At 49.9% G+C, this 25,158-nt stretch overlaps 1 protein-coding gene and 1 long non-coding RNA gene across 2 annotated transcripts in view; one reads left to right on the top strand and one right to left on the bottom strand.

Moving 5' to 3' along the window:
• The window catches only part of MYO1E (myosin IE), a 190,971-nt gene that overhangs the window by 35,721 nt on the left and 130,092 nt on the right, over positions 1-25,158 (bottom strand). Inside the window, exons 11-18 of the mRNA XM_056130676.1 lie at positions 23,179-23,259; positions 22,590-22,676; positions 20,164-20,250; positions 18,813-18,980; positions 17,422-17,507; positions 14,372-14,453; positions 9,047-9,153; positions 1,557-1,655 (exon numbers count right to left, since the gene is read on the bottom strand). Of these exons, the coding sequence (XP_055986651.1) occupies positions 1,557-1,655; positions 9,047-9,153; positions 14,372-14,453; positions 17,422-17,507; positions 18,813-18,980; positions 20,164-20,250; positions 22,590-22,676; positions 23,179-23,259 (797 nt within the window). The remainder of the gene's footprint in view (positions 1-1,556; positions 1,656-9,046; positions 9,154-14,371; positions 14,454-17,421; positions 17,508-18,812; positions 18,981-20,163; positions 20,251-22,589; positions 22,677-23,178; positions 23,260-25,158) is intronic.
• LOC130038872 (uncharacterized) lies at positions 1,211-1,869 on the top strand. Its single transcript, XR_008794805.1, has 2 exons — positions 1,211-1,344; positions 1,628-1,869. It is a non-coding gene; the product is annotated as an uncharacterized LOC130038872 (long non-coding RNA).

Genomic DNA, 25,158 nt, shown 5'->3' with positions numbered 1-25,158 from the left:
GGCCCCCACACCCCCCTCCCCCCTTTAAATTCTGTTTTTGTTTTTGGGCTACACCCAGAAATGCTCAGGGCTTACTCCTGGCTCTGCACTCAGCAATCACTCCTGGAGGTGCTCAGGGACCATATGGAACGTAAGGGATCTAACCCGGGTGGTCTGCATGCAAGGCAAGCATCCCACCTCCTGTGCTACTGCTCTGGCCCCAGGGAGTGACCACTTTAGTCTAGAGCTGAATTTTGTTTCTAGTCTAATGGGCTCCCGTTTGTGAAGACTCTCAAGATGCACCCACTGAGGATCCCTGGGAGCCGGCTGCCTTCACTGTCCATAAAGCAAGACCCCCCCCCCCCCCCGGAAAAATAATCAATACAGGAGGAACAACCTCTCAGTGGCAGGAACGCAGCTCTAGCTCATCACCTACTTGCCACAAGAAATCTGAATGAAAACAACATCATCAACGAACACCTGGCATTCTGCTCCTGCAAAATACACTTAGGAAGACACAATTCATTTCTGATGAAAATGCTAAACGTGGCTTCCTTAAAACGGCTGTAGAAAATACAGTGAAACTCTGTAACTTAGAATCACGAGAGAAATGAAAAGCAGGTGATGCTTTTTTACAAAGGGACCCCGAGCAGTGCTGGGTGTGCCCCTTCCCTGCCAAAGTAAACCTAGAAAATTCGTAAGTTCAACCAGCATCAACACGATCATGAATTTCTAAATGTATGTGTTGCACTAAACAGAACAAACGCCTGCAAATACTAATTCATTCTAAAGCCAATGACGGAGAAAGAATTCTAACTTAATAACGAAAGGAAAAACAACCCAGTTTAAAACTGGAAAAGGGGCCAAACAGACATTTCTCTAATGGCCAATAAACCCACGGAAAGATGCTCAAGACCACTTCTCTCTGGGAAATACAAACTCAAACCGCTTCCTAGCTACGAGGATGGCTAGAAGTAAAAACAAACAAACAAACAACAAACAAAACACCCCAGAAAATAACACATGCTGGCAAGGATGCAGATAAACTGGAGCCTCCAACATTGCCAAGGGAAATGGAAGGTGGGTTGGACACTCAGGAAACGATTTGGCAGTTCATCAAAAAGCCCCAACACACGACCCAGCAATTCTATTCTTAGGTCTGCACTCAAGAGAAACGAAAGCACGTGTTCACCCCAACAGCACCAGAACGCTGGCTCCAGTGGGGGGGACGGGGGACACAGCATGGAACGGCCTGGAGGAGGGTTGCAAGGCAGAGCCCCTGCATGGAAGAGCCAGACCCGAGGCTGCCACACTGAGACTCGGCGCCTGCAACAGTTCACTCAGACTCAGCGCCTGCAACAGCAGGTCTGCGAGGCAGTGAGTCGCCGAGGGAGGGGATGAGGGGAAGGAGTATTTCCTTGGGGACCGATGAAAATGTCCCCCAGTTAATTGTGGTGACAGCTGCCATGCTATAAATAGATTCGGAGCCAGGGGACTGTACGGTATGTAAATGAAATCTCAAAAAAAAAAATATCTGTTTAAAACAAAAAAAGAATGCTGCGTCTCCGGTTCATTACCTCTGTAGGAATTTCTGGAAGATGCGTCGGTAGGCATAGCCAGCTCTTCTAACTCGAATATTCTCCTTCAGACCCAGGTACTCCACTTGATGCTTCACCCTACAAAGAAAACAGAGAGAAAATGGAGCCCATGCACGACTGGAGAGTTCTGCAGCCCCATTCTTCCAACGCCCAACACACTAAGTTGAGATGCAAGAAAATATATTGGAAGAGTAAAATTCAGACTCCTCAGACTCAGGGTTGGTCTCTCAGGTTCAATATTACTTTTATAAATGTTTTACTATGATATGCAATTATATTATACTTGACAATAGCATTTTTTTCATTTTATTTGTGTGTGTGTGGGGGGGATGGGACACTTGGCAGTGCTCAGGGCTTACTCCTGGCTCTGTGCTCAAGGATTACTCCTGGCAGGACTTGGAGCACCAGATGGGGTGCCAAGGATCGAAACTGTCAGACATACATAAGGCAAGTGCCTTAACCACAATTCAAAAAAGGGATATAGTCACACCCCCTCCCGACCCCACCCCACAAACACACACCCAAGGTAAAAAATTGGAGAGGATTTGCCAGATAGCATGAACCATGGTCTTGATCTGCCCATTTCCTGCTATCCTAGTGAACCTGCTTGGCGTCTAGAAGATGGCTCTGTCAGAGTCAGGGAAATTTAACCACAGACACTGTAGAATTCCTACATTTGAGGGATTTACAGTGCTGGTTTCTACCTATACGGGGCAAGAGAGCTGTTGACTTTGATTTTTTTTTTTTTTTTGGTCACACCTGGCGATGCTCAATGTTTCCTCCTGGCTCTGTGCTCAGGGATCCCTCCTGGCGATGCTTGTGGGATCATATGGGATGCCAGGGATCACACCCAGGTCGGCCATAAGCAAGGCAAGTGCCTCCCTGCTACACTATGGCTCCAGTGTCCTGCCTCTATAGCGCAAGTGAAAGGCAATGAAGGGTTGTGGGGGGAGTTTGAGCCTAAGAAATGGGGGAGGGTGCGCTGAAGCTGCCCTCCACACACCCCTACTTCTGAGGCTCCAACAATACTCCCTTTCCTGTGTGCAGGTGACTCGAGGCAGGTGCCTGGCCGGGGGAACAGATGGGGAGATCCACTGAAGGACGCCTGGTTCTAGAAGCCTTTAGGTTTATTAGTTCTGCCTTGGGGACATGCCTGGTGTGCTCCGGGCTTACTCCTATCTCTGAACTCAGGAACCACCCCCGTAGGGCTCAAGGGATCTTACGAGGTACCAGGGACAGAATCTAGTTGGCCACGTACAAGGCAAGTGCCTTCCCCAACACTATTGCTCTGGCTCCATGGACCCTCTTTGTTAAAGAGCGGGAAACTGAGATTTAAAATGGCGGGGGCTGGAGCAATAGCACAGCAGGTAGGGCGTTTGCCTTGCACGTGGCTGACCTGGGTTCAATTCCCAGCATCCCATATGGTCCCCCAAGCACTGCCAGGAGTGAGTCCTGAGTGCAGAGCCATCAGGAACCCCGGTGCATTGCCGGGAGTGACCCAAAAAGAAAAGAAAAAATAAAATAAAATAAAATGGCTGGTGACATCCAAAACAACAAAAGCAACCAGTGTTGGCGTGCATGTGGGGAGAAGGGGATGTTCCTTCACTGCTGGTGAGAATGCCGACTGGTTCAACCCTTTTGGAAAACAATATGGACGCTTCTCAAAAAATTAGAAATTGAACTCCCATTTGATCTAGCAATACCACTTCTAGGAATATATCCCAGAGATGCAAAAAAGTATAGTAGAAATGACATCTGCACTTATATGTTCATTGCAGCACTGTTTACAATAGCCAAAATCTGGAAAAAACCCGAGTGTCTGAGAACAGATGACTGGTTAAAGAAACTTTGATACATCTACACAATGGAATACTATGCAGCTGTTAGAAAAGATGAAGTCATGAAATTTTCATGTAGGTGGAAAGTATATTTGATACTTTCCATATATATTTTCATGATACTTTCCCTATATATTTTCATATACATGGAAAGTATCATGTTAAGCGAAATGAGTCAGAAAGAGAGGGACAGACATAGAAAGATTGCACTCATTTGTGGAATATAAAGCAACAGGATGGGAGACTAATACCTCAAAATAGTAGAGATAAGTACCAGGAGGATTACTCCACAGCCTCGAAGCTGGCCTCACATGCTGAGGGAAAAGGCAGCTCAGATAGAGAAGGAAACACCAAGTAAAGGGTGCTAGGAGGGCACGCTCGGGATGGGAGATGTGTGCTGAAAGTAGACTATAGACTGAACATGATGGCCACTCAATACCTCTTTTGCAGAGCTGGAGTGATAGCACAGCGGGTAGGGCATTTGCCTTGCACGCAGCCGACTCAGGTTCGATTCCCAGCACACCATATGGTTCCTCAAGCACTGCCAGGAGTAATTCCTGACTGCATGAGCCAGGAGTAACCCCTGAGCATCGCCAGGTCTGACACAAAAAGCAAAACAAAACAAAACAAAACAAAAAACCCCCCAAAAAACCTCTATTGCAAAACTATAACACCCAAAAGGAGAGAGAGAGAGCAAAAGGGAATGCCCTGCCACAGAGGCGGGGTGGGGTGGAGGGGACGGGATGGGGGTGGTGGGAGGAATACTGGGATCACTGGTGGTGGAAAATGGGCACTGGTGGAGGGATGGGTACTTGATCACTGTATGACTGAAACGCAAGCACAAAAGTTTGTAAGTCTGTAACTGTACTTCACGGTGATTCACTAATAAAAAATTTAAAAAAAAATGGCTGGTGACAGGTGAGCACCAGGTTATGTTCCTTCCAGCTCTGACCTCAGGCCAGTGCTGTGCTTAGACCAGCTGCTGGGCTGCAGATGGCATGGAGCAGGGCACGCCTGGCATGCGGGAACCACAGACCAGTCCCACCTGGCACCACAAACTCTGCCAGGCCTGGGCAACGTGTGGGTGTACAGCTGGGGGTGCCCATGCGGGTACCCTGAGCCTGGCCTGGGGGACCCCCAAGGACAGTTACAAAACACCACGTCCTTGGGGGCAGGACACATGTTCGGCGGCCCAGCAGCAGCACATGGCTGGCACGTGTGAGACCCTGGGCTTCAGGCCCGGCCTTGGCAAGTCAACCCCGCCAGCGCACAACCCCACCTCCCTGCCCCACAGCAACAACAACAGCAACAATGCAAGATCAAAACACTAATGGCAACACCAAGAAGCAGCAGCAATTGCAGCAACAATACAATTGTGTGTTCTTGAGTCCCTGGTGGGGGGAAGGAGGGGAATCCTAGCTGGAGGGCCACAAGTCTGGGAGCGGGGTGGGGACTGGCAGGAAGAGTGGAAAGGGAGGAGTAAGAACACTGAGGCTGCGGGTCCCAAGGAGAGCCGAGAGGCTGTTCCAGAAGCTGCGGGCAGCGGGGTAGCACCCAGGGTTGCTGGAGGGTTGGTCTCAGCCAGACTGCGGATGCGGGACAGGGCAGGGGACTCCCCAGAGGTGCGCAGGGGGTGAGATGAGTCAGTCAGTGACTTAATGGTAGGGCTGAGGACGTGGTGCTGCTCAGATCCAGGGATGCCAGGGACAACCAGGGCCACCCCCACGCCATGTTCAAACAGGTCTCAGCACATGCAGCACACACAACCCTCACCACTGAACTATCTCTCTGGCCCCGCCAGCAGTAGTATGGGGTGGTGCATTTAGGTCACACCCACTGGGGCTCAGGACTCACTCCTCGCAGGCTCAGGGGGGAACCATATGGGGTGCTGGGGACTGAACTCAGGTTAGCCGCGTGCAAGTAAGCGTCACTCCAGCTGCAGGAGAGACAAAGGACTTAGCCCACACCAGGAAGGTGAAAATGCAAAGGAGGACTTGTAGAATGAAGCGCACTCCAGCAGTTTCTTTACAAGGACCCTTTTCTTTCCTGTGACGCCAGGCTGAGGGAGATTTCTCCTACTCAGGTCCTCTTGGGTATTCCTGACGTTATCCACAGATGCCAGCAGACAGGCAGCAGGGCCCAGACAGCAGATGGCACCAGTGCGAGTGGGCTGGCGGGGTGGGGGAGGGGAGGATCGTGCTGGCAGGATGGGAGGTGGATGAGCATATGCCATTGAATGAGCATGTGCCACTCAGGGGGTAACTAGCAATCTTGGTCTCCCGCTGAAGACCATTAGGATTCAGGATCTTAACTCAGAGCAGCTTTCTACTAGAGCTCAGTCTTTTTTTGCGGGGGGGAGGGTCACACGCGGCTATGGACAGGGGTTACTCCTGGCTCTTCACTCAGGAGTTACTCCTGGCGGTGCTCAGGGGACCATATGGGATGCTGGGAATCGAACCCGGGTCGGCCGCATGCAAGGCAAACGCCCTACCCGCTGTGCTATCGCTCTAGCCCCTGGAGCTCAGTCTTGATCAATCACATACTACGTGTAAGAAATCACCGCATGATTTGCTACTGCATGGTCACCACACCCATTTTTAAGTAATACCATGACTGGAGCGATAGTATAGTGGGTAGGGCGCTAGCCTTGCATGCAATGGACCTGGGCTCGATCCTTGGCGCCACATAGCCCTGAGCATCTCTAGGAGTGATCCCTGAGCAGAGTCAGGAGTAAGCTCTGGGCACAGCCCTAAACAAAAAAACCGAAATACTGGCATGGTAAAAAAAAAAAAAAAAACCACAATTTGTAAAAGAAAAAAAAAAAGGGAAGGACATGACATTTGCAGTGACTGTGCTGTGAAAGGGGGTATCTCCTTTACTCTGAAGAGGGGAAGAGAGAGAGAGAGAAAGAGAGAGAGAGAGAGAGAGAGAGAGAGAGAGAGAGAGAGAGAGAGAACTCACACTCACACATACTGCATCCAGAGACTTTGCTAGGTGTCTCCGAAACCGAAACCTCCAGCAGGCAGGGCTTGGGGTGGCACAGTGGCAGAGAGGCCCATGGTTCTACTCCCAGCACTAAGAAAAGGGACACCCACCTGCCTCCTCCCTTCCCAGCCCTGTGACAGTGGGACCAGCTTCTTGGGAAGGCGCCCCGTCCTGTCACTGAGTCACGGTTCCCCGCCCAGCAGCGCTGCCCCAGCCTGCACAGCAGAACTGAAGTGGCAGCTGTGGGGGAGAGGCAGAAAGGGGGAGGGGGTTCTGGCAACGAATTCCTGGGACCCAATAAAACCAATCCGGGTTTGAAGAAGTGCCGGAGTCACGAGCCCTGAGGCACCTGCAGGCATAGATGCTGGGTGCACTCTGAGCTCTGCCCCACTTGCCCCGAGGGCTGAGCCTCCCCCCCACCCCAACCCCAGAGAGAAGCTACAGCAGGACCAAAGGGTTGTAATAAGGACATGAAGGTGGACACCACAACTTTTAAGCTTGGGGTCAAGGTCAAAGTGATAGTACAGTGAGTAGGATGTTTGCCTTGCATATGGCTGACTCGGGTTCAATGCCCAGCATCCCTGAGCCGGGAGTGTTTTTCTTTTTTTAAAATTTTATTCAATCACTGTGAGATAGTTACATGCTTTCATGTTTGGGTTACAATCACACAATGATCAAACACCCATTCCTCTACCAGTGCACATTCCCTACCACCATTGTTTCCGGTATACACCCCCACCTTTCCCACCCTCCCCCTGCCTCCATGGCAGACAATATTCCTCATACTCTCTCTCTACTTTTGGGCATTATGGTTTGCAATATAGATACTGAGAGGTTATAATGTTTGGTCCATTATCTACTTTCTGCACACATCTCCCATCCTGACTGATTCCTCCAGCCATCATTTTCTTAGTGATCCCTTCTCTACTCCAGCTGCCTTCTCCCCTTTGCTCATGACGCAGGCCTCCAGCAATAGAGTAATCTTTCTGTCCTATGTATCTACAATCCTTAGGTGTCATCTTCATGTTATGTTGTTTTGAGTGCAGTCCTTCTATGTCTGTCCCTCTCTTTCTGACTCATTTCACTTGACATGATATCACTATATCTATCCATTTATAAGCAAAGCTCATGACTTCATCTTTCCTGACAGCTGCATAGTGTTCCATTGTGTAGATGTACCAAAGTTTCTTTAACCAGTCGTCTGTTGTAGGGCACTTGGGTTGTTTCCAGATTTTGGCTATTGTGAACAGTGCTGCAATGAACATATAGGTGCAGATGTCATTTCTACTGTGCTTTTTTGCATCCTTTTTTGCATAGTCCCAGAAGAGATATTGTGGGGTCATATGGAAGCTCAATTTCTAGTTTTTGAAGGACTGTCCATATTGTTTTCCAGAAAGTTGGGAGTGATTCTTAAGTGCAGAGTCAGGACTAACCTCTGAGCATCGCCAGTGTGACCCAAAATGACAAACAAAACAAAAACCAAAAGTTTAAAGCTCTTCCCCTTGACAGCGCCATAGAAACAGACCCTTAGCTAGGTAGAAAGCCCTGCGTGGGAGAGCTGGGGGAAACCTATAAACCAACTCTGCAAAGGCAAGAGGGGTCCCTCCCCGTGCTGGCCGTGACCTGAATATCCCCTCCTGAGGTGCAAACTCTCAGCTCTGTTGACCCGGAGAAACCCACATTCTCTCCTTCCTCACCATCTCTCAACAAACTGTCTTACTTCACTCTCTGTCTCCTTCTTCTTGGTGGTGGGGGGAACAATGGGCCTGAATAGCCTCGGTAGGTTTAAGGACTGGCTTTTCCTTCCTGCCAAGAACAGCTGCTCGCTCCAGTCTGAATCCACAGCTCTCCGAGAAATCGGGTGACGGACCATCTCCCACACCGTGTGCATCAAGTGACTCAGGTATGGCTTGAGAGCTGCCTCGAGGGCTGGTGAGTCATGAGGTCTGCTCTGGGCCAAGGCTCAAAGCAGAGCAAGCTCTCATCAGTCCTAGATTCCCCCAGTACTTCCCAAGGGACCAGGTGGACAGAGGGAAGCGACAGTGTCTTCTCTTCCCACTACATGTAAGTCACTTGCAGCAGGGGGCGGGGGAGGCGGGCTTCCCAAAGTTGGGGAAGGATGCCCCTTACACAGTGTGTTCCCTGCCACCTCCCCGTCGTGGCGCACGCCCACAGTCCCCAGGTGCTTTCAGACCCTCTCTGAGTGCCCGTAGCATCCCAGGAGTGATGATTTCCCCTCCAACCACTGCACTGGACCTTCGCTTTCAGCCTCCAGCCAGGCACGGGAGGCCACATCCTGTGGGTGTCTAGTGGGGAGTTGTGTTCTATGCAGAGCCGCAAACCAGTTTTGAAACCACACCGCACTGCAGTATTGCTGTCTCCTTCTGCTTTCTTGCCCATCGGCCCCCAGCCAGCCACGATCAACATCACAAATGGCTAATTATAAACTGACGGTGCGGCTAATATCTCAGAAGAGGACAAAGGAGGGACAATAAGTAAATGGACAACAGAGAGGCCTCGTGAGAGTCACGACAAGAAAACCGGGCTTCACACAGCAGAGGGCATGGGAGGCAGTACCCTGCCCACACCCACACCCGCCAGGGGTTGAGGCATCCATCCAGCACCCCAGGGCTCACGCACCCCTACCTGCTCTCCTCCCAGTCTCGGGGCTTCTTGGTCTCGTTGGGCTTTATGCAGCGGATGTAGTGAGGGGTGCACTTCATCAGGGTGCTCACGAGGTCATTGGCCTGTTTCTGGAAGGAAGACACTGTCCGTGAGAAGAGCCTGGAGCTTCCCACACAGCTCCACCTTCCCGGGGTGCCTGTGAGACGCAGTGAGACGCGAGAGTGGCAGAGCCTCCAGCACTCTCTGCTGTCGTTCAGAGGGAGGGGGCTGCCAGGTCGACTCGCTTTCTGAGGGCGCTGCCCACTCCCCGGCTGCATGTGGCTTGCTTTGGGGGCCACCGGCAGTGCTGGAGATGGTGTAAGTCCACCCCGGCTCCAGGGGCAAAGCATGTACCTGGCCTCGGAGCTATTTCCCAGGCCCTTTCATTACAGTGGTGATTTTGTTGTTGTTGTTGTTGCCTGTGTTTGGGAGGCCACGTGACAAGCTCAAGACTTACTCCTGCTCTGTGTACAGGAATCACTCCTGGCGGTGCTCAGGGGGCTCTATGGGATGTGGGGACTGAACCTGGGTTGGCCACGCATAAGGCCAATGCCCTCCCTGCTGTCCTATCGCTCCTGCCCCTGCGATCATTTTAATTCTTTAAACGGCTTTGATTTGACTTTTTTTTTTCTTAAATAATGTAGGGCCCGCTCGAGCAAATCGATGAACAATGGGAGGACAGTGTTTGACAGTTGACAGTTTGCTGAATGTAGGAGTGGGCTAGAGCGATAGCACAGCGGGTAGGGCATTTGCCTTGCACGCGGTCGACCAGGCCAGCCCGGGTTCAATTCCTCTGGCCCTCTTGGAGAGCCTGGCAAGCTACCGAGAGTATCTCGCCTGCACGGCAGAGCCTGGCAAGCTACCCATGATGTATTCGATATGCCAAACACAGTAAACAAGTCTCACAATGGAGACGTTCCTGGGCCCGCTTGAGCAAATCTATGAACAATGGAAGGACAGTGGACAGTGGACAGTGTAGGAGTAATGCTATTTGTTTAGCCGTTGATTAAGGTGATTGAACTGGACATGAACTCCACATTACTTTTTCTTTTTTACTAGCTTTGATTTGACTTTGAAAGCAACTAGACCATTTTGGTAAGGTAAGTAGAAATAGAACCTTGGGTAAATCCTCACATGCTTCTTCTTTGGGGGAGGACCATGGTATTGTGGGGTGACTATCAGATGCTGGGGAACACCAGAGCTTCACCGTCCCAGGCCAGGGACTGAATCCAGGGCCCCACACAGGCATGTGCTCCTTCCCAGGCTATGCCCCCAACCCCCAGCCAGGATTTTATTGTTGTTGTTTTGGGACCACACCTGGCGGTGCTCAGGGCTGACTCCTGGCTCTGTGCTCAGGGATCGTTCCTGGGGGGCCTACTGTACTACTGATCCCCCATCCCCAATACTTTCTATGAGAAAAAAGAAAGCTTGCCATTATTGATACTGAGGACCTTTGCAAAAACACAGCTTCCATAAATATTTTTTTGCGGGAGGAAGGGAAAATGGGGGTAAATTATCAAATATCGTCCTGCTTCCTGGCTACACAACCAAAGAACCACCTTACTAAAACGGTGAAAATTTATAGAAATGAAAGGGAGAGCCAGCAAAGTCTCAGAATTTCTTGATCTTTTCTGTGTGACTTGGCTTGCCTCCGTCTGACACAACCGCACACAAACGTGTGGGTCAGGGTCCTCTGCTGCGGCAGGCAACTGACTCCTTCACAAAATAAGAGTTCACCATAAGAACGAGTGCAGTGAAAAGAGTCGAGCACTTGCCTTGCATGTGGGCCTCCTGGGCTCGATCCCAGCACCTCACCTGGTTACCAGGTCCTATCGGAAGTAGTCCCTGAGACAGGAGTAAGCCCTGAGACTGCTGGGTATGGACACCATGCCTCACTCCCCCCAATATTCACTATCCAATCCTCTTTCTTGGGGGTGGAGAGGTGTTAAAGGAGATGGGGTGCTTGCCTAGCCACGGCTGACCCTGATTCCATCCCTAGCATCCTCCATGGTACCCCAAGCCTTGCCAGGAGTGACCCCTGAGCTCAGAGCCAGGAGTAAGCCTTGAGCCCGACAGGTGTGACGCCCGCCCCTCCCCGACTCTCTCCCGCTGCCTGTGCACTGGGTTCTCAAAGCGGAACTGGAATCATGTAGCAAAAGTCAATGAGGTCCAGCTGACAAGGCCTGTGCTAGGTTTCAAATCCCAAGCAGCCGGGTACTCAGATGGCACCAAGGCAGCCATGCCCCAACCCCACGCCCCGCCACCCCACTTCTGAGCCTGTGCTCTGCAGGCCTGGGCACACAGGCACTCCTTCCCAGCAAATCAGCACGAAGTGAGAAACCTACGCATAGGAACGGGAGCCAAGAGGTGTGCAAAGCCAGAGAAGTATCGCAAGCCGGCAGAAGGGACGCGCTGGCAGGCTGACACTCCTGTTTCCAAGGGCGTGGGAGATCTGAAACCTTGGAGAAAAGCTCAGGGACATGCGAAGCAAGACGTGCTAGTGACGGCTGCTGAGGCGAGTGGAATGTGGGCCTCCCCGGCGTTCCTGCCCAGTGCTCGGAAGCGAGACAGCAGTGGTGTAGCGTGAAGCAGAGCATATGTGGGACACTGGCTGCACACGCTCCTGCTGTCCCACGGGTGCACGCGGTGAAGAAATCTCACCAAGGCTGCACAGAACGTGCAGTTAGGCAAGAAGGGGCTGTGAGTCTCTCTGCGGGTCTCCGCTGGGGTCACCTTCAGTCTCCCTTCCTATCAAGACTCACTTCCATCAGTTCAACAAGCCACATCAGAATCTAATTCGTATTTATAAACAAGGTAAGAGAAGTTCTGGCGATGAATATTCCATCAGTGAAATCCAAGAGATAGTTTAGGCTTGTTTGTTTGTTTTGGGACCATCCCTGGCAGTGCTTGAGGCTTACTCCTGGCTCTGTGCTCAGGAATTAATCCTGGGAGTGCCCGGATTCTGCTGCCACCCAGGAATAACCTGGTCTGAGTCAGCTGTGTGCAAGACCCTCTCACTCTCCACCTCCAGTTGTGAATGTTAAATGACTAGAAAGTAATGGAACACCCAACACTCGAACACAAATTCCCTCCAGGAACTCGAGGCTGTGGTCAGTGCTTAGCCCTGAGAACCTGTGGACAGCTTCGCTTAGCGACAAGAAGCCTGAGGTGGCTCTATACATAGCACCAAGGACTTCTGAAGAGACCCAGGAAATGAGGATCTCATTCCCACAGGGAGGGACAGTGCCAGTCACGGGTGGCCTGTGGCACTGCGGAGATGCCACTGCGAGTTATTGTAAACCCAGACCCTCTCCTGCACAGCAGGCTTCTGGTCTCTGGCTAGGGTCCCCCACAGAAGCCATTCTCATCATCCCATACCATATGAACCCTGAAGGGGCCGTGGTGCATTCGAATGGACAATGATACATAAAATTTTGGTTTTATTTTCTCTGTTGTTCTGGAGCCATATCCAGAGGTGCTCAGGGACCACTCCTGGCGGGCTCGGGGACCCTATGTGCTACTACTTGGCGGCATGCCCCTGTATGTTCCTCCAGCAGCCTCACGTGGGGAAGGACAGACAGGAGACAGGGCTCAGTCTCCTGAGGAGAAACCACGGCCGCCCCACCCTCCCTTTATAGAGTCAGTTCCGTTCAGCTCCAGAACTCTTGAAAGTGAGTCACTGCAGCCCGATGACGGGCCTCTGGCTGGGAATGTGACCGTCTTGTGACTGGCCTCCCCGCCCAGCTCTGAGCCGTGTCCAGGCCCTCGGGAGCAGGCGTCGGCAGCTTCACGTGGGCGCCGCCAGCTGGGGCCTCGGCGGGAGGCATCTGCTCTGCTCCCAGCCCTGCTCAGAGATCCTCGTCCTGGGCCGAGGCAGCATCTCCGGGTCTCGCCATACCCGCCTGCCCTGAGCTGAAGGCTTTGCTTCCTCCTGTTAACCCCCAGCGGGTGTCCGCTTCCTCCCCAAAAATGGGACCCCTCTGCCTGGTGTGCTCCTGCTGGGGGTCACAGTTGGTGCCTCTCTGCCAGCTGCAGGAGCTCACCAGGGCCCGACCCTCGGCAGAAAGAGCTGGAGCAGAGAACAGAAAATAAGAACCAGGTGCAGGAGGCTGTGCTGATTCTGGGGGACAAAGGAAACAAAGGGAGGGGAAGAGGCTCACGGGGACCTCACGTGGGTATACGACTGTCCATTCAGCTTTACACAGTGACTAAGTGAATAGAAGCATCTGCACATTTGGGTTTGCAATGTTTCATGATAAATGTCTGACAAGGACCATTATCATTCTTCTTCTGATTTTTAGGCCACACCAGCAATGCATAGGGCTTCTCTTGGATCTGTGCTCAGGGATCCTCCTAGTGGAACTTGGGGGTTCTATGTGAGACCTGGGGAGTGAACCTGGGTTGGCCCTGAGATGGATCATTGAGCACTGTAAGCACAGCTCCTGCTGAAATGGGTACTAAAGCTCTACACTGCAGATGAAGCCAAGGCAGTAAAGAGAGACTCACTGGCAGGCACCAGCTGGTGCAAGTCAGGGCTGGAGCTGCAACGGAAGTGACCGAACCCTGGAACCCTGCGTGAATCACGTGCTGAGTCATAACTGGGAAACATGTTAGTCAGTACTGAACAAAAGTGATATTTTTGCTTGTTTTGTTTGTTTTGGGGACCCACAGCAATGCTGCCAGGGATCCATGCCAGGGATCGAACCCAGGTCAGCTGTGTGCAAGTCAAATGCTCTACCCACTGTACTGTCACTCCAGAAGTAATTTTGAAATAGGCATCTCAGCTTTCCACAATGAAATCTGACAGTTTTGGTCTGGAGTGTAACTGAGGGCCACAGCGCATCACAATGCATCACATCCTTGGACAGCAGCTGGGAGAATTCCTCCTGACTCCCACCTCCAGTCTGCGGATAGGACAGGCTGCAGGGCCTGCTGAAACCAGGCACAGCAAGCTCCATTATCAGCCCTTTGGGCTCTGGCCTGGGAGACCGCCATTGAAATGTAAAACATGGCCCCTGAATCACCCCGTTTCTCATAACTCAACATGAATTTCTCCAGAGTTGAGCGTCGAGTCATTTTCTCTCACAGCCCATGGCCATCTGCTGACTCGCAAGTGAAGAGGCACTTGACATCCCTTTGGAATTCTGGCTCATGGACCAGCTCTGCATCCTGGAAACGGTTCCCTGAATCATGCCGGGCCTCGTCTCCATCCTCCATCCTTCCCCCCGACTTCCCTCCACCTCAGTGCAGTCGCCGACCCTTCGAAAGCCTTGCCCCACTTAGGAGTCTCCCCCACACAGAACCAACCTTTATTTTGCTACCAGCAGTAGTTGGACGCCCTTTCTTGTCTGCTTGCAGATTTTCCGGAAATAAAGACTTGATGAAGGGTCTAGGAAAGAAGGAGAAGGATGGATTAGCAATCAGTAAAGCACCTCGGGGGCAGACACCCAGCTTTTGCAGAGAGTAGGGAAGAGAAGGGCCTTGAGAAGCACATAACCTTGGCCACCAGCTACTCTGGGCAGAGTTCAGCGCAGAGTGAACTTGATTTGCGAGCAGGCTGTGTGAGCTGTGACTGTGGCTGAGGGGTGAGGCACTTGCTTCCCTGAGAGAGGCCCTGCACGGGGCACTACATAGGAAGAGAAAATCATAGGGGTCGTGGCCCGCAGTACTGCAGATATCTGGGGGTTCAGACTGGATAATTATTCGTTGGGGGTGTAGGACTGAGGTACACATATTCTTTTTGTTTGTTTTGTTTTTGGCCTATTCCCGGTGGTCTCTGAGCTCTGGGGTGATTCCTGGCAGGCTCAGGGAACCCCATCTGGAGTTGGATCAGAACCCACGGTTGGCCATGCACAAGGCAAGTGTGCTCCCCACCGCACTACTGCTCTGGCTAGGGTACACGCTGAAGTATGCGTCACAGTTTTGACAGTCTTTGGCCATGAAGTGCCAACAGCAGGTCGCCCACCCCATAAGCAAAAATCAAACCAAATCGAAAAAAATGCCTCTTACATATGAGCAGTTTCAAGTGGAATAGTTAACAGCTCACTACTGCACTTCTCACTGTTCATGAGGGGCCAGGGCAAGAGTAGAGTCTTCCCTTGCATGTGGCCAACCTGAGTTTGATCCTTGGCATCCCATATTGTCCCCCAAGCATCACTAGGAGTAATCCCTGAGCGCAGAACCAGGAGTCAGCCAAAGCCCAACTTCCTCCTGTTCCCCCTCATGCCCCCCCCCCCAAAAAAAAGAAAAGAAGAATCTTCTCACTAATCTTTCTAAGTGGGTTGTATCTTGAACTTCTTTCTTGGTTTGTTTTATTTTTATTTTAGGACTACACTCAATGGTATTCAGGGCTTACTCCTGGCTCTGAGGTCAGAGATCACTCCTGGTGGGGTTCAGGGCACCGGGGAGTCAACCCAGGTCGAATCAACCCAGGTCAGCTGTGTGCAAGGCAAGTGTCCTAACCACTGAACTATTGCTCTAGCCCTCAGATTTGTATTTCTTTATACATATGCCTGGCGATGGCACAAGGTAGGAACAATGTCTTAGTCATCTTAGTGTCCCAGTGTCTAGACCAAAGTTTGGGATACAGTAGGTGACCAGTAAATACCTAATGGATGAAGAGGTATATACAAATGAGGTCACCTGACACGCAAAGGCAATTGTTCCTAAACAGTGTTTTGAATACTTCCTAGTGTCTGGGGTCCATCTCCCCAGCCATCTACTTTTAACATGACCAGACAGAAGCCTAGATTTTTGCAGCAAACATGTTTACCAAACAGAGTGTGTCTGTATGAGAGACGTCTGTGTAGAGAGATCATAGTTCGGGCACGATGAGTGTCACTGGCAGTAACTGGAATGACACCATCTCTGACAGTACAGCAAATCACAGTGCCTCCCTAGCAAAGATTCTATGTAGAGAGACGCTCCGAGTGTTCTGACTGTCTGTCTGCATCTGGCAGGCCCCAAATTCCAGCCAGGATTCTGTGGCTTCCCTGATGCTCGCAGAGAAGAGCAAACAGACGGTGTGTTAGTCTCTGCAGCAAGGAGTGCGGGTGAAAGGAAGTGCAGGAAAGGGAGAGGAAAGAGACTTCAATGGAGCGGAACGACCGACTTCCGACGAGGGCCTGAAGAGGGTCAGCCTGGACTGCACTGCTGTTTGGCTTTGCTTACAGAATCATCAATCACTGTGGGTGAAGGAAAGGAACCGTGATGGTTTAAGGAGCAGACGTCAAAGGCAGCTATGACTTACAGGCTGTTCTAAAGTGGAATCTGGGGCAGAATCGGGGGTGCCTCTGTCTGGGTGTCTGAGTCTGTGGAGCAGCCGCACCACAGTCAGCTCCAGGACAGAGCGATCTTGCAGGGAGAGAGGAGGAAAGGCTCGCAGGGCTGTCCCTGGGCCGCCCGCAACTTGCCAAAGAGACATCCTTACTGCTTCTACCCTGAGAGCTGAGATGAGACAGGGAAAGGCGAACCGGGGCTTGGAAGCCGCCCAGTCACTGCCAACTGCCTCTTCCACACACCTCAAGTCATTTTCTCAGTGTGCCAGAGAGTCAGGTTAACTCAGTCTTGCTAAGCCATTAGCCATTTTAAGGACTTGAGGGAGCACGGAGAATTCTATGACTGATGCTCCAAGAACAAAGTGTGACAGAGTCAGACTATTGTACTCTCGGTGTGCACAGCCATTCCAACTCAGCCCCAAGTACTCAGGTCTCCACAAGAGAGTAAATCCTGTTAGATAGGGGCAGGCTTAAGGGGTGATTGAGAAAATTGGAGATAATGGTTGAGTGAGGGTGTAATGGTGGTAATATTAGTGTTGAAATACTGAATGCCAGTAACAAATCATCATGAACAACTTTGTAAACCACAGAGTTTATATTAAGTGTAAGGGGAAAATTGGGAAAAAAAATGTTAAAAAAATTAAAAAATCCTGTTGGAGGTGACCAAGTCAGGGGCCCTACAGGCATACAGAAAGCACCTGGCATTGGTGGGTGGAGGCTGAACTTGGGGAAAAAAGAAGTTCCCTTTGTTTTTGGGCCACATTTGGAAGTGCTCAGGAGTAACTCCTGGCTCTGTGCTCAGGTATTAACTCCTGGCGGGCTGGGGGGACCATATGGAATGCCAGGGAACGAATTTGGGTTGACCATAGTAGGGCAAGTGCCCTACCTATTGTATTATCACTCTGGCTAGGAGAAAAGATCCTTTGAGAAACCAAGCAGACCACTGATAGCCAAGGTACCAACAGATGTAACCATTCAAAAGACACAAAATACAGATCACACAAATGCTATATACCAATTCTTCCACTGCACATATGGTCCAATCTACGTCCCATGTCACTTAGGGTCAAACATACTTACAGCTCGCTACTCTGCATAAGCTCAATCAGATCCATAAAGAGCACATCCCGGTTCCTTTCACAGAAGCCATCCATGTCATAGGATACCTGGCCGACAAGGGAAAGAGATCAATGTCATCCTGCAAGTGTGGCATTCAACAGGAGACCTGAGGGGGCCTGGCGCCAGCCCGTGGCTCCCTGCAGGTGCAGCACTACGCCCATTCCCTGACTAGCACACCAGCACTGAGCACTCTCCTTTACTTGCTGCTGAAAGCCTGCGTGTTGGCAGTCAGGTGGAGGGGTGAGGTCAGGACACCTCCAGCCCAGCTGACCTGAGGTTCAGACTCTCAAGACCTTATCCAAGGTCTTGAGACCTTGGATGTCTAAGTGATAAACTGACATCTATCCCTAAATCTTAGTTGAGATGGAATCAAGTAAAAACTCCTTATGTTTAGGAAGCCACTGCAACAGACAAATGATTTGAGCTTTTGTGATTTTTCCTCCAGGTGACATTAGGGTTGAACCAATTCACCAAACCCTGTGCTGTTGTACAAGAACAAACCTCAGCCATGAGCCCTCGGTACTTATTTATACTCTATTCATAACTCATACTGATATTAATATACCAACATACATATTAAGAATAATTTATGCCTATAAATCTTTTCACTTCTTCAAATATTTCAAAGGTTCCAAGTTACTAAATGGACGGAGGGAAGGTAGGATGAGTGAATGGCCAGACAGATGTATGAGTGAATGGATGGATGGGTTTATAGACATAAGGATGGACAGATGGATGTGTGGATGGATGGATGAGTGGAACGATGGATAGATACATGGATGGATGGATGGATGGATGGATGGATGGATGGATGGATGGGCGGATGAGCCAACTAATGGATAGATGCATGGAAGGATGAATGAATGAGTAGATGGATGGGTAGATGAGAGGATGGATAGGCCAATGAGTGGATGTATGGATGGATGAGTAGGTGGATGAGTGGAAGGTTGGGTCAATGAGAGGATGGATAAATGCATGCATGAAGGATGAAGAGATGGATGAGCAGACAGATGCAACGGATGGATGAGCTGATGAGCAGGTCGGCGGATGGATGAATGGGTAGACGAATGAGCGGATGAGCAGGTAGACTGATGAATAGATGCAGGGTGGACGGATGGGATGGATGCGTGGATGGATGGGTGAGCAGGTGATGAATAGATGGATTGATGAGCAGGTAGATGAACAGACAAATAAGTGGATGGACAGATGGAGGCATGGCTGCTTCATGTAACAAAGTACTGAGGCCGATAACCATAGGCATACAGGCAGTTATTAGCTGCCCTATAAGAAAATAAAAAACTCAAAGGTTTCAAACAAACAGATGTGGGCATGCTTGCCTATCCCAGACCCACCTTGCCAGCGTAGTGGTGGATGATGAAGCCCTGGTTCCAGCTGTTGAAGTGCTCGTGGCTGCCGATCTGTACTTGGAGCTTCTGGAGCAGCGTCTGGTCTGCGCCCTCCCCCACAGCATGCATGGTGGCACACACATCGTCCAGGATGCTCATGATCCCAGGGGGGTTCTGACGGAATCAAAGAGGCAAACCCAGGTCAGTGACACTTTAAAATACAGTGTCTACTGGGTCTTTTACTAACCAGCAACCTCAGACCTAAGACAGCATCTTCAAAGTCAGTCCTGCCCTTTGGACAGAATGCAATTAACAATCCCACATGGCAGTCATCACTTAGATCTAAAGATGGAGAAAAGTACATGCCCTTCTCTCCCCTCCACCCCGAAAAAAAAAAAAACCCACTGAACTCCCAAAAGATCTATTCAAAGTCAGGCACAGATCATTATCTGTTATTCCTATTCTAAGTAGTTTTAAAACACAAAAGAAAAATAAAAACACTTTCCTTTGACCTTTATTCATTTCTTGATGTTCATTCTCGGCCTGCTATCTGCAACAGTGCTTGGTACAGCTGCATGGAGCACACTCTGCCTACTGTTCTCAGGGCTATACTCGCTTGGTCTGATGACAATGGGTTATTGAATAACTAAATGACCCTTGGGTACTTATACTGTTTCCAGCTTTTGGCTTTTACAAACAACTCAAAACTAGAGATCGCTGTTTACAGCCCTTTTATTTTCCTTCAAATAATTTCTAAGCTAAAGGTTGCTGGAGGTCATGCAGCTAGTCTAATTGGAAGGAAAGGTCCATTTTATGGTTCTTCACATCTATGCCGTAAGTTAAGTGACATCAGTCTTCTTTGGGAAATCAGGAAGTTAGCTTAGCAAGTGGACAGTATGCTGATACAAAACTGTTCATGTTCATTGCAAGAATAAGTCTCTCCTGATCTACTTTTCAAACGTAATTCACACAAAATTCATGTCATCGTTAAAATTTTCTGCAAATCAGAACTGTCACTCACCAATTCTAAAACAATGATGCAAGATGGAGTTGGAGCGAGAGTATACTGGGTAGGACATTTGCCTTGCATGTGGCCAACCCAGGTGCAACCTCTGGCTTCCCATATAGTCCCTGGAGCACACCAGGAGTAACCCCTGAGCACAGAGCCAGGAATAAGCCCTGAGCATAGCTGAGTGGGACTCAAAAGCAATCTTATCCAAAATGAAAACAAAAATAAAAAATAAAACAAAAAAAACCTGCTCTCCACCCCACCCAAACAAAAACAATGACACAGGTAACAAAATGTCACTATAAACTTGCAGCAGCAAAGAGACACATTAAGTGAGCAAACACTTACCACTTTGTTCTCTATGAGGTCACACACGATCTTGTTATTGAAGTAGTCAATGGGGGTCCATCGTATTCCCTCCTGCACGTATTCTTCCTGGAGAACAGAGTCCAGCAACGTACATTATTACTGAGGAAGGTTAGCCGAGGTCGATGTGAACGATAGCTAAAGCACATGAATCACCCTGAGACGAAAACTTGAACTTGAATATTTTGCTTTTCTTTTTGGGTGAATCCATATGGGATGCTGGGGATCAAATCTGGGTTGGCCATATGCAAGGCAAACATCTACCCAGTTGTACTATCGCTCTGGCCCCTTGAATATCCCTTTACAAAAACTTGGAATTTACTTACTTATTTTTCCTGAAAGGGAAAGAAGAGAAGCATTTCATTACTCAGTATTTTTATTTATTTAGGTTTTTGGCCACACTCAGCTGTGCTCAGGGATCACTCCTGGTGGGGCCCAGGGACCCTGTGGGGTGCCAGGGATGGAACCTGATTGGCTATGTGCAAGGCAAGTGCCCCATTTGCTGTGCTACTGCCCCAGCCCTGTTCAATAATTATATATTTAATTCAAGAAAATAAAATTGCTACTGCACAATGGGAATTGCTACTGTAAAAAAAATGGGAATTCAGTTGCCAGAGAGACAGTACAGTGGGAACAGCACTGCCAGTGTGACAGTGCTCACAGATGACCAGCCACCTCATGTGGTCTCCTGAGCCCTAGCAGGAGTGAGCTGTGGACAGAGTCAGGAGCAAACCCTGAGCATGGTACAAAAACTCAGGCCCCCTTTCCTTTCCCCAGGGAAAAAAAAAAAAAAAGGAACTTGATGTGACTTAATCTATACATTCAGTAACAAAACCATGTCTGACTTCAACACAGAGCAGCACAGATTAGCATCTATACTTTTACTCATTTGGACCATACACAGCAGTGCTCAGGGGCCACTCCTGCTTGGTACATGGGAATTGCTCCCACTGGTGCTGGGGATGGAACCTGGACCTCCCACAGGCAAAGCATGAGCATCATCATCCCTCCAAGTTATTTCTCTGGTCCCCCAAAAAAGCATGACGCAAAATCCTTGTTGGATGCTTCTGCAGTGCAGAAGTCAAACCCAGGTTTTGTACATGAAAAGCACGTGCTCTACCACTGAACCACACCTTCTTCACCCAGCAGTGCCAGGAACTGAACCCAGGGCCTCAGACACTAAAGGCAAGTGCTCTAGTCCTGAGCTACATGCCCAGTTCTGCAGCTAGACTCTTACAGAGAAGGTCTCCCAGGCTAACTGCTTAGGAAGGAGCCAGGCCCTAGCCAGTTTCATTTCAAACTCTGGTCATAGAAATGCTGAGAGAAGAAATATCTACTGTGCTGTGTTGCAATGAGAACAGGAATAGAAGAGAAATATGGTGCTCAGAAAAAAGAAGGGTGGGCTTTTGGAAGAAACTACAAGTAAGAAACGTTGCCTTGAGTCAGAATTAAAACATCAGCTTTAGACACAAATATTTTAGGAGCAAGTTCAAAAAAGTCGAGTTGTTCCTTTGATACACAGCAAATGCCACAGACAACAGAGATTGGAGCTGGGTTTCCATTTTCTTCCTGACAGTGGTTCAGTGAGCAGGAGAGATACAAGTCAGTGCTGCACACAGTTTGCTCAAAGCAGGACCAAACTGCAGCAGCTGGTGTGAACAGGCCCGAGTTCCAGTGTCCGGTGACCTCTGAAGCTTCAGCTTGCCTTGATCCAGTACATTTCCAAATGCAAGACAGAAACCGGTACTATCATCCAGAGAGGGACATGCTGAACTTTATATTTAATTTTTTGGTTATTTTTCAGGCCACACTGGCAGTGCTCAGAGCTTACCCCGGGCTTTTGCACTCAGGGATAATTTCTAGTGGGGTTCTGGGACCAATGGGGCTCTGGAGATTGAGCCCGTGTTAGCTGAGAGTAAGGCAAGCACCATACATGCTGTGCTATATCCCTAGCCCCTAAGAGAGAGAGAGAGAGAGTGTGTGTGTGTGTGTGTGTGTGTGTGGCGGGGAGGGAGGTCACACCTAACAATGTTCAGGACTTATTACTGGCTCTGCGCTAAGGGATCACTCCTGGCAGTGCTCCAGGGGTCATATGGGATGCCGGAGATCAAACCCAAGTTGGCTATGTACAAGGCAAGCACTTTCCCTGTCGTACTACAGCCCCTAGAGTTAATGAAGCTTTTTTTTTCCTTTTTCCTTTTTGGGTTTTGGGTTTCCGGCTGTGCTCAGGGCTCACTTATGGCTCAGGGATCACTCCTGGTGTGGCTTGGGAGAACAAATGCACTGGCCGGAGATGAAGCCAGGTCGGCTGCATGTAAGGCAAGCAGCCAACTCAACGTACTATCTCTTCACCCCCTGGAAAAGGCATAGCTTTTAAGAATGAAACAAGATAAAGAAGGACTGCTTACCTGTTCTGCCTTTAGTGTCAATTCAATAAAAATCTGCTGTAATTTTTCATTCACAAAATTGATACAAAATTGTTCGAAGCCATTTTTCTGAAGGAGGAAAAATGAGTGTTAGATGCAAGTAATTGCTTCTGTGAGATCATTTTATTTATTTTGTTTTTTGGGTCACACTTAGCGATGCTCAGGGATCACTCCTGGGATGCTCAGGGGATGTTGGGGATGGAACCTGGGTTGGCTGCGTACAAGGCAAGCACCTGACCCACTGTACTCTCTTTCTGGCCCTCAAATCAGCATCATTTAGGAGAATTTAGGAGAACCGGGAAATGTACATGAAGCTTTTTGCTTTGTTTTGCTTTCGGGCTGTGCTCAGAGCTTACTCCTGGCGGTGCTCAGGGCATCATACCTGGTGCTGGCTATCAAAACTGAGCTGGCCATGGCAAGACAAGTGCCTGATCGGCTATCCTGTCTGTGGCCCTGCTCAAAGCACTTAAAAGTGCAAAATAAGAGTTGGAGTGACTTATGCTTTTCCCTGATTTCAAGTCAGATGAAATGTATTACCCTGTCTCCTCCCCCAGGGCTTAAATGGTCTCACCTGGAATATTTCAAAGCCGTAGATGTCCAGGACACCAATGTTGTACTCTTCGTGGTCCTTCTCCATCGCTTTGTTGATGGACTAGAAGAAAGGAAAAGTCAGCCCAGCGATTCTCTGCCATTCCTCCATAACTGATGTGGGGACACTGGGACTGGAGAGGACCCCGGCTGAGTGCAAGCTGTGCGGGCCTGGGGGTCTGGCTTGCTCAATCCTCCAGGCAGTGCCAGGAGAGATTCAAGAACACAGAGCCGGGAAGAGCACTGCCAGGTGTGGCCCCCAAATAAAAACAACTTAATGCAATAGTAACTATTTTGAGAAACCACCAGACCCTAAAAAAAGAAAAACAAAAGCAAAAAACTACTATGGAAGAAAAAATATTTGCCAGGGTCTCAGGGACCCACAGTTCATGGTTTGCAAATGGGAGCACTGGGTTCAACCCCAGCATCACCCAGGCACTGCCCAAAACGACCCTGCCAGGTACCAAAATGTTTAGTGACAAAGCCAACCATTTCAGGCAATTATTATTTCTCAGAAAGTCCGAGTTATGATCACAATAAAACGTGTTAGCACTCCACTATCACAGGCCTGGAAATACTCTCCACGGCCCAACACAACAGGATTTACGACTCCCTTCTGCTGTGTGTCACAGCCTGGAGGGGCAGACACTGTTCTCAGGGTCTCAGAGAGGCGCCTGACTGCAGACAGCGTGCAGTCGTGAGTGTTATCAAGGGACGCACGAAGCAGCTGTGCAGCTCCCAGAGATGTTGCTGAATCCTCAGGGAGCCGAGGCTGACACGTGAGCTCCTGAACTCACCCAGGCGGGAAGCAACAGCAGGGCTCACTGCACACCACCACCTTATTTTTCTGTTGGGCGCCACCCTCTGCAGTGCCTGGTGGTGCTGCAACTGAGCCTGACCCACTCTGTGCCGGGAGCCCTGATCACGCCAGACCCTGGGGTTTATTTACATAGCACAATGCCTGAGCACAGAGGAAGAAATAAACCCTGAGCTCCAATGAGTTTATCCCAGAACCAGAAAAAAACAAAAATACAAAAAAAAACCCCCAAAAAACACAAAAACTCAGTGGTGAGAGAAACAGCCCAGGTTCAGGACTGATCTCAGAGAAGCCAGAGAGGCCCAAGAGACCCTGCAGCTAAGCGTCCAGCTCCAAACCCTGGAAGCAGGCAGCCGCATATGCAGCCACGCAAGGCCTCCCAACTTCGCAGAGCTGACAGCCCAGAACAAGCACAGAACATGAGATGGGAAAATTGAGCAGAAGCCCACTAAGCTCAGTGAGTAAGAACAGTAATGTAGAAGGCCCAGCTCCCACCAAACAGCTCAGTAAGTCCTCAGGCCATGACTTCAGCAATAGCATTACAAGATCTGTGTTGCGACTAGCTGTATAAAGTAAATTATTTAGTGCCTGATGGCGGAGCAGGCTTGGGGCTGGGCGGAAACCGGGGACACCATGGAGGGAAGAGCACACTGGTGGTGGGACTGGGGTTGGGATACACTGAGTATCTGAAACAACTTTGTAAATCATGTTGTTAAATAAAGTTAAAAAAAATTTACGGGAACCTCAGTGGCTTTCTCCTCACTCTCTCTGACTGCTCACTTTGGGCGTACCAAGTGCTGTGCTGGGAGGACCTTCATGCAGACCCAGGGGGCGCCCACGGAGCTGCCAACTGAGACTGCTTGCCAACAGGCACGTGGGCTATGCTCGAGCCCTGGCCTAGCAAAGCAATGCCAGAATCACCAGGCCAAGTACCTGGATGATAGAAATGGTAACAAAGTAAGTGCTGGTCACTTCAAGTCACTGAATTTGAGGCTTAGTGGGGATCACAGCAATAAAGGTAAAAACATGCCTAAGCGTTTCAGTGCAAGAGGCAGATGAGCAGCAGGGCCAGGGCAGGGCTGGCAGCAGAGCATCTGCCTCGTATGTGCGAAGCCCTGGGCTCAAGTCCGGCAGCCTCTGCCCCTT

The sequence above is a fragment of the Sorex fumeus genome, unplaced genomic scaffold, assembly GCF_029834395.1.
Source record: "Sorex fumeus unplaced genomic scaffold, SorFum_2.1 ptg000081l, whole genome shotgun sequence".
Classification (NCBI taxonomy): domain Eukaryota; kingdom Metazoa; phylum Chordata; class Mammalia; order Eulipotyphla; family Soricidae; genus Sorex; species Sorex fumeus.
Note: the sequence above shows the minus strand (reverse complement) of the source record. Positions and strands in the feature narration are given on the sequence as shown.